Source organism: Lissotriton vulgaris, chromosome 5 (assembly GCF_964263255.1).
Source record: "Lissotriton vulgaris chromosome 5, aLisVul1.2, whole genome shotgun sequence".
Lineage (NCBI taxonomy): Eukaryota > Metazoa > Chordata > Amphibia > Caudata > Salamandridae > Lissotriton > Lissotriton vulgaris.
Window position 1 is genome coordinate 1,784,919,792 of NC_141693.1, and position 13,835 is coordinate 1,784,933,626.

Genomic DNA, 13,835 nt, shown 5'->3' on the forward strand with positions numbered 1-13,835 from the left:
ACACCGATTGCTTCCCTCTCTGCACACCAAAGGCTTCCCTTTCTGCACACCAAAGGCTTCCCTCTCTGTACACCGGTGGCTTCCCTCTCTGCACACCAGTGGCTTCCCTCTCTGCACACCAGTGGCTTCCCTCTCTGCACACCAAACACTTTCGTCTCTATAAACTGATGGCTTCCCTCTCTGCACACCGATGGCTTCCCTCTCTGCACACCGATGGCTTTCACCTCGATAAACTGATGGCTTCCCTCTCTGCACACGGATGGCTTCCCTCTCTGCACACCAATGGCTTCCCTCTCTGCACACCAATGGCTTCCCTCTCTGCACACAAATGGCTTCCTCCTCTGCACACCAATGGCTTCCTTCTCTGCACACCAATGGCTTCCCTCTCTGCACACCGATGGCTTCCTCCTCTGCACATCGATGGCTTCCCTCTCTGCACACCGATGGCTTCCCTCTCTGCACACTGATGGCTTCCCTCTCTGCACACTGATGGCACACTGATGGCTTCCCTCTCTGCACACTGATGGCTTCCCTCTCTGCACACCAGTGGCTTCCCTCGCTGCACACCAGTGGCTTCCCTCTCTGCACACCAAACACTTTCGTCTCTATAAACTGATGGCTTCCCTCTCTGCACACCGATGGCTTCCCTCTCTGCACACCGATGGCTTCCCTCTCTGCACACCGATGGCTTCCCTCTCTGCACACCGATGGCTTTCACCTCGATAAACTGATGGCTTTCCTCTCTGCACACCGATGGCTTCCCTCTCTGCACACCAAACACTTTCGTCTCTATAAACTGATGGCTTCCCCCTCTGCACGTTGATGGCTTCCTCCACTGCACGCCGATGGCTTCCTCCACTGCACGCCGATGGCTTCCTCCACTGCGCGCCGATGGCTTCCTCCACTGCGCGCCGATGGCTTCCCCCTCTGCGCGCCGATGGCTTCCCCCTCTGCGCGCCGATGGCTTCCCCCTCTGCGCGCCGATGGCTTCCCCCTCTGCGCGCCGATGGCTTCCCCCTCTGCGCGCCGATGGCTTCCCCCTCTGCGCGCCGATGGCTTCCCCCTCTGCGCGCCGATGGCTTCCCCCTCTGCCGCGCCGATGGCTTCCCCCTCTGCGCGCCGATGGCTTCCCCCTCTGCGCGCCGATGGCTTCCCCCTCTGCGCGCCGATGGCTTCCCCCTCTGCGCGCCGATGGCTTCCCCCTCTGCGCGCCGATGGCTTCCCCCTCTGCGCGCCGATGGCTTGCGCCGATGGCTTCCCCCTCTGCGTGCCGATGGCTTCCCCCTCTGCGCCCCGATGGCTTCCCCCTCTGCGCCCCGATGGCTTCCCCCTCTGCGCCCCGATGGCTTCCCCCTCTGCGCGCCGATGGCTTCCCCCTCTGCGCGCCGATGGCTTCCCCCTCTGCACGCCGATGGCTTCCCCATCTGCACGCCGATGGCTTCCCCCTCTGCACGCCGATGGCTTCCCCCTCTGCACGCCGATGGCTTCCCCCTCTGCACGCCGATGGCTTCCCCCTCTGCACGCCGATGGCTTCCCCCTCTGCACGCCGATGGCTTCCCCCTCTGCACGCCGATGGCTTCCCCCTCTGTATGGCTTCCCCCTCTGCACGCTGATGGCTTCCCCCTCTGCACACCGATGGCTTTCACCTCTATAAACTGATGGTTTTTCTCTCTGCACACCGGTGGCTTCCCTCTCTGCACACCGAAGACTTTCGTCTCTATAAACTGATGGCTTCCCTCTCTGCACACCGATGGCTTCCCTCTCTGCACACAGAAGACTTTCCGCTCTATAAACTGATGGCTTCCCTCTGTGCACACTGATGGCTTCCCTCTCTGCACACTGATGGCTTCCTTCTCTGCACACTGATGGCTTCCCTCTCTGCACCCAGATGGCTTCCCTCTCTGCCCACCGCTGACTTTCCTCTCTATAAACTGATGGCTTCCCTCTCTGCGCACAGATGGCTTCCCTCTCTGCGCACCGATGGCTTCCCCCTCTGCGCACCGATGGCTTCCCTCTCTGCGCACCGATGGCTTCCCTCTCTGCGCACCGATGGCTTCCCTCTCTGCGCACCGATGGCTTCCCTCTCTACGCACCGATGTCTTCCCTCTCTACGCACCGATGGCTTCCCTCTCTGCACACCGATGGCTTCCCTTTCTGCACACCGAAGACTTTCCTCTCTATAAACTGATGGCTTCCCTCTCTGATGATCTTGAAAACTCCTTGCACCTTCAATCCTGCGAGTCAGAAAGTTGTGAAGGCCTATCTCTTCAAACAGTATTTCATCGACCCTCGTTTAAGGCCCACTTCTTGCTTGAGGTCCAACCTAGTGCACCCTTTCTTTCCCATTGGTAAATTTAAGCTAACTTCACTATTTACACCCTCTATGAAATGAACTGTTTTCTCATTCCTCCAACCAAAGATTTTTTCAACAGCTTTACAACATAATTTTCCCACTAATTAAGCAAAGAGGAAATCGTATACAGATTATTTCTCTGCGAGTCTACTGTTTGCAAAGCTTTTCTACATAAATGTTGCAGAATATTTATCCCATACACGTTTGCCCTTTGTGGACCCTTTCTATGTGCGTTGAGCAGCAGAAGAACACCTAGGTCCTCATTAAGAGTGCTGGCCCAATTCCACTTTGGGTGGAAACGGGTGTTTCCATACAAATTGCAATTACAAGTGATGTAGAAAATCTACACCATCAGGTTTTGATCCATGAACATTTTGCTATTAAACGCAGCCTGCAGTCCAGCCCCGACGAACCGTAACTTGCCTCTACTTTTCTATGTTAGTAAACAGAGCCAGTTTGCATTATTTGCAAACCGTGTCATCATCATCGTTATTGGCGCAATATGGACCATGAAAGCACAATAAAATCAGGCAGAAAATTTCCAAACATAAAATGATAATAAAATACCACAATTAAGCTAAAATATTTTGCACTCATTAAAACTATATATACACTTGGTGTGGGCTTTGGGGCAGCCCCTTTCAACCATTGGCTACTTTCAATCAGCCTCTTTCAACCATTGGCTACTTTCAATCAGCCTCTTTCAACCATTGGCTTTTTTCAACCAGCCTCTTTCAGGCATTGGCTTAAGACTGTGTATCATGTCCAGGCTCTGCCCAGCGCAGTATTTATCTCTCACCTGCCATTGGCTGTTTGTGTGTATCCTTCTGCCTCTCACCCACTGCTTGCCCTGAATTGCGTGAGAAACTAATTTGGAATTATAGGCCTATTTAACAGAAATAGCTAAATACCAGGACTTTGATCAAAGCCACTGTAGCCTTCAAGAGCCATGTTTAGGGATATCCAAACTCACGGCCCTGCACATTCTTCCCACATAGCCAGTTACCCCTCTGGCTCAAAAGTTTTAGAAAATACTATAAAGGTGTGGGTAATAATGTTATAACGTGGCTTTCGATATCACATTCATATATCTTATCACCAGTTCATTGTACATTTAAAAAATGAATATTAATAGACCTTTATAATCCTTAATTCATAATATTCACAAATTATTGGTACTATCTTTACATCATTTTTACATCGTTAGACTCCAGGATTCTCAGTCCATACTCACTCGATGCTAGTATATCCTGAACCATATGCCCATCTTGTTAGTCCTAAAACAATAAATCTGCAGAAGTCTGTTCCTCAAGCAATACGCCTGCACCAGCCAGCATGTGTTTTGCGGTTACCTCGCAGCTTCTTCGTGGTCTGCAGTGGTCTTATCTTTGTGGATTGCAAAAGTGTCTAATAGAAAAAAACTATTCAAGTATGCAATGCTCAAGGTTCACAAGTTATCCAGGACGAGTACAATATTAAATAATGATGCAAAACCACACCGCTCCCTCACAAGACTCAATGCCGTCCCATCACTCAACAAAGAACAAGAAGACCCCATCTTGTTCTTCGAGTGATGGGACATTGCTGGAGATTCGGTATGAGGTATTTATTTACATTGATGTGAGCTGAAGGCGTCACAAGGAAATCAACAATTGACCATCTGCCTGGGCTTTGGCCGACTAGTGAGTACTGAAATGCATTCAGTTATTAACCTAGGACTAACAAGATGGACAAATGCAGCTTAACCTTTGGAGCACCCTGCCTTTTAGAATCAGGATATAATAGCATCTGAGAGTGTGGCCTCAGAATCTTGGAGTCTAGTGAAGTTCTGATGATGTAATGATGATGTATAGATAGCACAACGAATTATGAATATTGTGAATTAAGGGCTGTAAAGGTCTATTAATATTTTATTTTTGTAATGTACAATGAAGTGGTATTAAGGTATTTAAAGTTTATATCGAAAGAGTTTATGAGTGTGTGCTATTACATGTTATAACATTATTCCCCAATCCTTAATGGTAGCCTTCAATACAGCACGTTTTTGGTTTCTTTTTCTTTTCTGGCTTTATTGCAGCACGTTTAGCACATTAAACCCAGACCTACGGGCGATGCAGATGATGATTTTGAACTGACTGCGAAGGATTCCCATTATGAGGGCCTCTTATACTTACTGGCAACTCAAAGCGGCAGAGAAGGAGCTTTCTGCTTCTCACTGTATGATCACCACAATATGTTTTTTGTTGTTAAAAAAAAAAAAAAAAAAAAAAAAAAAAAAACCACCATGAAATAGCACTAGTCCCCATTCCCAAGAATTCAGACTGCTGTTATTGCATGTACTATATAAGAATGTTACCAATCATTGAAGGCAGTGGTGTAATACAAATTGAAGGAGCCTCCCCTTTGTGATCAGGGGAATCTCACTCTCCTACATCTTCAGAGGTATTCATTGGGCTTCGGCTGCAAAGCACACCCAATGATGGACTGACGGCCCCCGAGGGTTGGGGGCTCCTGGGCTACAGGCGCCCACGTTACAACCCTGATTACAGGTGATATAAATCCCTAAGAAAGCACCATACAACTTAAGTATATTTCACGCCCAGAACCGAATGAATGGATAGCTTATCAATTCCCAAGTAAAGGCAGGAGAGTTTAGCACACGCCCTGAAGTGCATATAAGAGCGTCTGTCTTCCTCTAGACTCCTGTAAAAGGTTTAGGCGATTCCTTGGAGAGTGTAACAGGCTTTTGCTTGGCAATAATGCCTGTTACATGCAAGAACCTGGATGGCATGTAAACATGACCACATTTAATATTAGAGAATTAACGCATGACAGGCATAGAACCTAGAAAAGTGGACTGTTTCAATCAATCAATCAGGGGTTTAAAGCACAGCTACTCACCCGGAAGCGTCCCAAGGCACTGAGGAGGGCACGCGGCTCCTAGGCACTCGCGGAGTATCGTCCAAGGCCAAGTGGGTTCAGAGGTCTTCCACGGCCTATCAGGGTACATTCGGTTTCGGACGCTTATGGTGATTCGTCGAAGAGCCAGGTCTTGAGGTCCTTGAGGAACTTGGAGAGAGTTGGTGTCTGGAGGAGGTGGAGAGGGAGGGTGTTCCATGCCTTGGCTGCGAGAAAGGAGAAGAAACGACCTCCTGTTCTGGTCTTCTTGATGCATTGTACCGTGGCGAGGGAAAGCTGGGCTGAGCGGAGGGATCTTTGTGGTGAGACGAGAGGTGGTGGTTCACGTAGATGGGGCTGGTGTTGTGGAGGGCTTCATACACCTTGCGACTGCTTCTATTCCTTCCTGAAAGTTGTGTTTCGAGATGTTGGGTTTGTTAGATAGTAAGAGGATGAGTTGTGTGTCGTCTGCATATGATACGATGTTGAGTCTGTGTTCTCTGACGATGGATGCGAGAGGGGTCATGTAGACGTTGGACAGGGTGGGGTTGATGGAGGATCCTTGGGGGACTCCGCAGGTGGTTGGCGTGGGCTTCGAGATGAAGGGAGGGAGTCTGGCCCACTGCGTTCTGCCAGAGGAAGCAGCGGATCCTATTGAGGGCCTTTTTATGAATTCCTGCATTGTGGAGTCTGCAGGCTAGGGTGCGGTGTGAGACTGTGTCGAAGGCCGCGGAGAGGTCCAGGAGGATGTTCTCTGTCAAGGAGAGAGCAGATGTCTTTCGCGGTGATGAGGGCAGTCTCTGTGAAGTAGTCCTTCCTGAAGCCTGATTGGGAGGAGTCGAGGCTGTTTTTCTGGTCAATGAAGGATCGGTTGAAGATTCTTTGTAGATTGGGGGCGATGATGTCTGCGGCTCTGTTGTAGATGTGGTGGGGCAGGGTTACGTGCGGGTCCCAGAGTGGGTGGTTCTCATGGACTTTAGGGTGTCTTCGATGCTTAGGGCGGTCCAGCTATCCAGTGTTGGCTGTGTGGTGCAGGAAGCGGTGGGTGTGGGTTGCTCGTGGAGGTTGTTGTTGTCGAAGTTGTTGTAGATGGTCTTGATTTTGTGATGGGAGAAGGCGCTGAGTTTGTCGCAGAGGTCCTGGGAGGGTGGGATCTCAGAGGACTTACTGTTGCGTTGGGCAAATTCTTTGATTCCGAAAAATTCCTTGCTGTTGTGTGCGTAGGCGGGGATTCTGTCCTGGAGTGCTTTCTTCCTTGAGTGTCTGGTGAGTTTATGGTGGGCAGTGGTGGCTGTTTTGTAGTCATCATGGCTCGCTGGGGTTTTGAAGTTCCTCTATAGTTTTTTGAGACGTCAGTAGGTTCGTCTGGTTTCCCGGAGTTCGGTGGAGAACCAGCTTGCCTTCTTGGCGGAAGGGCTGGAGGCTTTCTTGAAGGGCGATGGTGTTGGCGCAGTCAGGGATCCATTTATGTAGGGTATGGGCAGCGGTGGTGGGGTCGTTGTCTGAGGCGATGGGAGCGGAGCCACTGAGGGTGGCAGTGAGATGCTCATCGGAGATCTTGTTCCCGTTCCTGCATTGGAACTGGGGATGTTCGCTCTGTAGGTGAAGTGGACGCAGCGGTGGTCCATCCATGGGAGTTCGAGGGTGTGGCTGAAGGAGATGGAGTTTCCTGCTTTGAAGATAGGGTTGAGGTTGTGTCCTGAGGTGCGCGTTGGTCCTAGTATGATCTGATTGAGTCTGATGATGTGGTAGTTTTCCAGGAGCGAGATGGTGTTGGGGTCTTGGCGGCTGTCGAGGTGGAATTTGAGGTCTCCCAGCAAAATGTAGTCGGTAGAGGTGATGGCATGCAGGGTGATTATGTCAGTGATGGAGTCGGAGAAGGGTCTGCGAGGTCGGTAGATGAGGGGGCCACGTTGGGTGCTGGTCGGGTTGACCTGTATCTTGAAGTGGAGGTGCTTCATGAGGTCCATAGGCCCGTCGGTGTAGGTGCTCAGGCGGAGGGTGGCCTTGCGGGCAATGGCGCCTCCGGAGCAGTCTGGGCGGTCCTTCCGGGTGATTTTGTATCCCTCGGGGATGGCAATAGCAATGTCAGGCGCTTGACCAGGTTTTGGTGAGAAAAGCGACGCCGGGAAAGGTGCTGTAGAGGTGGTTCCAGATTTCCGTGGCGTGTCTGTGAAGGGAGCTGACACTGAGGAGGATGTATTGCAGGGTTTGCGGTGCGGTGGGGATGTTACTGGTCGGCGGAGGTGGGTCCTGGGTTTTGGCGATGTTGAAGGAGTGGCGGCAATTTCAGCAGGTGAAAGGACAATGGGTGTCAAACGGTGAGGAGAGCTTGTAGTTGTTATTCTTGCTGCAGTTGAGTGCGTGGAGAGCCGCTGAACTGTAGCGTTGGTAGGTTGGAGGACCAGGGTTCCTGGTGCTGGTCGCGGACGGGCTTATTTTAAAAAAATGTTTTTTATTTAATGTGATTTTCTATAGCGCGAACATTACCCGAAGGTGTCAGAGCACTTTACAAATGAACCAGTTGCGATACATAAGGATTTAGGATTACATGACTTACATAAAAGATACAAACAGGGAAAAAATTTGCAAATGTACAAGTTGTAAAGTCACTCAAGGAAGACATACAAATGGATAAACTCTAAGAATCACATAGGAATGTTAGTGAGAACAAAGGTCTACTACATATACTAGTGGTTAGAGTTATCTCTATATACATATATATATACAAATAGTATATTTTCTCAGGATTCCATTTTACCAGTGATTCAGCTTGGACAAGTACATATCACATATTTACAGAGTGAAAAGTGAAACTAAAAAAATAAATAAAAATAAAATAAAAAATTACAATAAAAAGGGGTAGAGAGCGGTATGTGGGGGAGAAGAGTTGGAGGTTGAGATTGGTGAGAGGAGGAGAGAGGGGGACCTGAGGGGGAGAAAGAGATAAGGCAGTCCAGCGTAAGAGAAATGTCTGAAGGTCAGCAGGATTGAATCCAAGGAACCAAAGGAAAGGACAAGAATCCACAAAATGGAGGACCCGGGTTGTGGGCATCGATGGAAACCATCTCAACATGGCAAGATGCACCCAGGGCAAGAGCGACAACAGGAGAGGGCCCCAAAATGGCAGGCGCACTTGAGTTCCAGTCCAAAAGTTACGAGGGCCAAGTCCAATGACAACCAGGGAGCTGATCCAACGGAGGAAGAACAAGAGGGGAAAAGGAGCCAGACAGTCAAAAGGAGGAGCATCTTCAGTATTTGCACCTCCTTTCACCACTGCTGCACACACATGATCCCTGGTCTAAATGCTCCCACGCTCCTGTACTGGGCACCACAGTCCACCTGTGTCATTAGCTGTAAGGGTGTTAAAACAAATCCCCAGGTCTCCACCCAGCTTTCATGCTTGACAAAAAGCTGATGTCTATCTTGGCTCTCCCAGGGGGGCGTTAGCGGCTTCGTCATATGTAAGGGGTGAGCGTTGTAATTAAAATCCTCTCCCGGTCGTGTAACCTGTCCCGCCCATCCGCTGTGGCCACGGGCCCCCATCCACACACTGCAGTCGGGTCACACAGGCCACACAGGCTGCAGATCCGGCGATCACGGGCTGCACCAGCTGAGGGCGCCCGCCGGGGAAGATGAAAGGGCAGCAGGGGGCCCACTCCTGATGTCGCGGCCCCTGCATTGTTATCTCATAATGTGGGTCCATTTCACCGCGGCCCCCCACTTCTACCTCCGTTTCACCTCAGGCGCCATCTTGAGTTGTTATTGCCAGGGGTGGATATTGCCGATATCACGTCAGAGCAGCCGCTGGAAGTATCGGTGGCCCCAGCGGCAGGCGCTCGAGATCGCCTGATTTTGGCATTTGGCCCTTACAGATAATTTAGTGGGGCTTGGAGGGTCGCGTTAGGATGTTGTGCGTGGGGTTTCCACGGAGCTGAAGCTCCAGGCAGCCATGACATGTGGGCTGACCCGGGCTGCTCTGACAGTAATTCGCTGGCGGGCAAGGAGACCAATAATTCAGCTCCTGGGCCTGCCGTGCTCCAGCGTGGGTAGCTCTGCAGGATCTGAGGTGCAAACAGCAGCGTGGGGTGAGCCAGCGGCCGAGCACCATGATGCCCGGGCCCCTGGCCAGGCCCGCAAACCAGTGAGGCAGAGCAAGCAGTCCAGCCACTCCGCAGCCACTCCACAGTCCAGCCACTCCGCAGCCTGTGGCTCGCCCACTGTGCGGCTGCGCAGCGGCCTCCATTAAGTACAGGTCGGGGGAGGACAGGACAGCTGGGAGCGGGGGGCAGCAGCAGCGGGAAGCGACAGAAGGGATGGGACGCGGGGAGTAGGAAAGAACCCCAGAGGAATGACGGCTAAAGACAAACTAAAAAATAAAGCAAATAAAATAAAGCAAGCAACTGGCTAAAAAACGAAACTGCTAAAAATAAAGCAAATAAAATTAAGCAGGCAACTGGCTAAAAAAGCTAACAGCTAAAGGAGAGAGCAGTCCAGGGGCGAGCCTCGGGCCTAGAACAGACGTCTGCTTACAGAGGCAGAGCACTGCCTGAGTGAGCTATGGAGCTGCGTACTGGGATAGCAGGAACCCAAGGGGTTAAGCTGTTTAAACAGTAAAGCTAACAAAGTGTGCTTGACCGCCATGTCTTTTTAGAAACTCCATGTATTCTGACACTGTTCAAATCAAAAAGGCAGAGAAGGGAAACTTTCACGTCTCTGGTGCACCTATTGTAACCACAGCTGCAAGGAAAGACAAGGGACCAATGCAAGGGCAGGATAAGGTACTTGGACTAGTTGCGAAGAAGAGAAGAGCCAAATGCTGCACCTATAACAGCACAAGGTATGCTAGGAAACTATACATAACTTGGCATAGTTAAGGCTTCATAAACTAATACAGTTAGATGGTGGACAACATTCAATTTAGGTAGCGAATAGACTAGCCAATTAGGGACGTGGGATGAAACAGGAAAGCGCATATCTAACACTCATCTTGATTTGCACATTGTCTGCTGTTTTGTAATCATTATTCTGATTGTATTTGTACGAATATGTTTTTTTAGAATAATAAAACAATTAACTATACTGCTGTGGTTAGAGTGTATTAGTTAGTATAAGAACCCAGGGTGCCTGTATTAGGGTTGGCTGAGAAACCCATACTTAGGGTCTTGATCTTGAGACTTGGTTCACCAAGGGATAACGTTTTTTATCATTATTCTGATACATATGATTTGTAAACAAGTATTCTGAATAAATAATCATATAGTAATTAAATGCCAATCGGGTGTGCGCACTGGTTTTGGAGTACAAGGGAAGGGATCCATTTATCATCAATGGTAGATAAATGATTCTCTAGCATGTTTGTATGACTTATGACACTCCTGGTCTAACGAAGCATAACTCGCTGAAGAGGGAATGAGAGAAGCACACAAGTTACCCTAGATCTGAAGACATTGCCCCACAACACTCACCAGTGCAGACGGAGAGCATGAAGGAACGCAGACAGACCCTCCATAATCAGTAGGATGGCAATGGTCAATGTGGAAAAAGCAGCAAAAACGAAAACCAGTAGGATCCCGCCACCGAGGCTTTTCACGTTGAGCCCAATGTGCATCACCATCGTCCACAGCACTTCGGAGAGCTCTGAGTAGAGAAGACGAAAGGAATAACAGTATGAAAGTTAAGCATTTAGAGGATCTCAAAGCAAATCAGATGCACTTTGGACAGGACAATCAGCATATAATGGAGCTCACTTGTATGTCAATGGTAGACCATCGAAAGAGAGGATTAATGGCCTTCCCCAAACAGCAAGCACTTTGAATATGTTATGATATTTGCTAGGGAAATCAGTTAAAATTATTTCACTTGTTAATAACGCAGGTGCTGAATCTGGAGCTAGGTGAATACAATGCAGTTAATTATTGCAAATTTTTATGTGGTGAATCTTCTGCACTAATCCATGTCATACGACTGCGCCTTGCTGCTATCCTCCTTTTTTATGGGTACTAGGGATTCCCCACTTATGACCCTTCCACTGAAGGGCTTCTGAGATGCCTTATTCTCCTTTAAAGTTTGCCCGTGGTTCTGTCTGCAAGTACACTCAGCCTGTCATACAATAGCAAAGGTAGGTGGGTAGGGCCTGGAAGGCAACTGAAGTTAGTGGTGAATACACCGAACAACCACAATACTGCAAAAATCACTGCATATGAGCACTGTACAGATATACCAAAAAAGCAGCCCTAGATGTGGTAAATACATTTTTTTAATTGATATGATAAAGTAACAAACAGTTCGCAATTAATTGGTCTTGAAGACTCCGCTCCTGTTAATTTTCGGCCAATTTGCACACAGGTATATGAACATGTTTCAATACAGTATAAAACTACATGTTTTTCTTCAGGAATATTGCTTGTTTATTTCATCATTTGAGGTCATGTTTTACAGTATCGTTTATGTACAGACAATACCCCATGGGCAGATCTCCAGTAACCTTCACAGTACAATCTTGTACACAATTACCACAACACAAAAAATGTAATGACTTGCTTTGGCTTCTACTAAAGCATAACAAAGTAGATATTACTGCTAAGATCTATGGATTAAAATTAAAGACTTGAGGTAGCTCTCTTTTCATTGACAGACTTCCATCTAGCAAAGAAATATATCAACACACAATAACAGATATGTTATTCCAGTGTCTCCATGTTACCAATATTGCAGGGCATTAGAATCTTTCCGGTCTTTAGATTTACGTTCACACATCCACCACCAGCATGGCTACTTTTATTGTATAACAGCATCTTGGACCCGATTAGAACCATAGCCATGCCCCTCTGTGCTAACAGGTTTTTTTCACGCACCCATTGCAAGGATCTACCTATCAGCCTTATGATGCCCCCACATGGCTAAATATATCTACCTCAAGACAATTATTGCATTTTTTACAAACATTTATGTCTCAAAGTTACTTTAAAATCTTCATGCCATTCCCTTTCTTCTTTCCTTCAACTTATCTACAATTACTAAATCCTAGTACACAGTTTAGGTTTTTAAACTAGACAGCTATCAGACATTGGGCAAAGACAAATGTATCTCTCAACTAGTGCATACAACTTTAGCTGCATAGGCTTTAGCGTGCCCGCCTGCGAGTTGATAATGTTATGCTCCACAATGTTATATACCATCTATTTCAATATTCTGAGTCCTTTTGAGAAGTCCTGGCATATTTGACACAGGAAGGGGAGGTGACATGAAGAAGAGGTGAGGTAAGCACAGCTGAGAGATTAGTCGTCAACCATAGCAGTGGAATAATGGGAATAAGACCGGATGAATTCCGGATTGGGCTTGCGACTATGCAGCAGGTGGGATCTATGGACAGGCGCCCACATAGAAAGATCTGCACTGGCAGAAAGCATAAGTCTGCGCCCAGAAGACAGTAATGATAGATTAACTGAACCCATATCCGCGGAAAGCATAGATGAAGCCATCTCTGCTCTTACCTCCTCTACTGCTCCTGGCCTTGACGGATACACGGGTGAATTCTACAAGGAATATAAGGATTTATTGATCCCCCGTTTGTTGGCGGTCTATGCTGAAGAGCTAGAGAGGCAGGTTTTACCCCACCACTCTTCGAGAGGCAGTCACAATACTACTGCCTAAGCCTGGAAAGGATCCTCAATTGTGCGGCTCATATAGAACTTTGTCGCTTCTAAACCCGGACTACAAAATCTTAGCCTTATTAATGGAGGCTATAATATCGCTCGCACAATCTGGCTTTGCTCCCCACTGGTCCTCCGCAGTTAACTTGCGCACATTGTTTAATACCCTTCACAGAATTAATCCAGATACCCCCGCCGCTGCGATCCTTCTGGACACAGAGAAGGCTTTTGACTCTCTCGAATGGCCTTTCTTTTTGTCCATAATGCAGCATATGGGGAGGCCCAATGGATTTATTGCCACTACTGCCCTACTGTACAATCGACCCACCGCCAGGCTCCGGCTAAACGGTACCCTATCGGCCCCCTTTTCCCTATCATGCGGTACAAGACAAGGCTGCCCGCTTTCCCCGCTGCATTTTATTTTGGCAATGGGACCCCTGGTCAGACACTTTCAAGAAAAACACCTACACCGCGGCCTACAGTTTACCACAGGCCCACTGCTGGTTTCATTGTATGCCGATGACACTATCTTATATGCTCGTGACCCCTGGGCTAATCTAGACCCCCTCATCAGAGAGATACTTCGATTTGGCATGTTTTCTGGGCTGGGTATCAACTGCCATAAATCCGTGATCTTCCACCTTTCAGCTAGCACGACCCGCTGGGACTTAGAGTTCCCCCTGGAGTGGTGCTCAGACTCAGTGAAATATCTAGGAATACACATACACCTAGAAACAGATCAGATCATCCGGCGTAACTATGGGGTAGCCGTCTCCAAACTAGAATCGCAAGTTGACACATGGCTTAAGCTCCCCCTATCCATGGCTGGGCGGGTTGCCCTCATTAAGATGAACGTACTGCAGAAATTTCTATATCTATTTCAGAATATACTGATCCCACTCCCGAATACGTTTTTTGGCACACTCCGC

The 13,835-nt window shown here is 48.5% G+C and overlaps 2 protein-coding genes across 7 annotated transcripts in view; one reads left to right on the plus strand and one right to left on the minus strand.

Moving 5' to 3' along the window:
- Positions 1-13,835, minus strand: part of ATP6V0A1 (ATPase H+ transporting V0 subunit a1) — a 260,245-nt gene that overhangs the window by 40,468 nt on the left and 205,942 nt on the right. For all 6 annotated transcript variants that reach the window (XM_086924114.1, XM_086924113.1, XM_086924110.1 and 3 more), the window contains one exon: positions 10,720-10,891. In XM_086924114.1, the coding sequence (XP_086780240.1) occupies positions 10,720-10,891 (172 nt within the window). The remainder of the gene's footprint in view (positions 1-10,719; positions 10,892-13,835) is intronic.
- Positions 1-13,835, plus strand: part of LOC147717174 (uncharacterized) — a 130,990-nt gene that overhangs the window by 26,259 nt on the left and 90,896 nt on the right. The window lies entirely within an intron of this gene.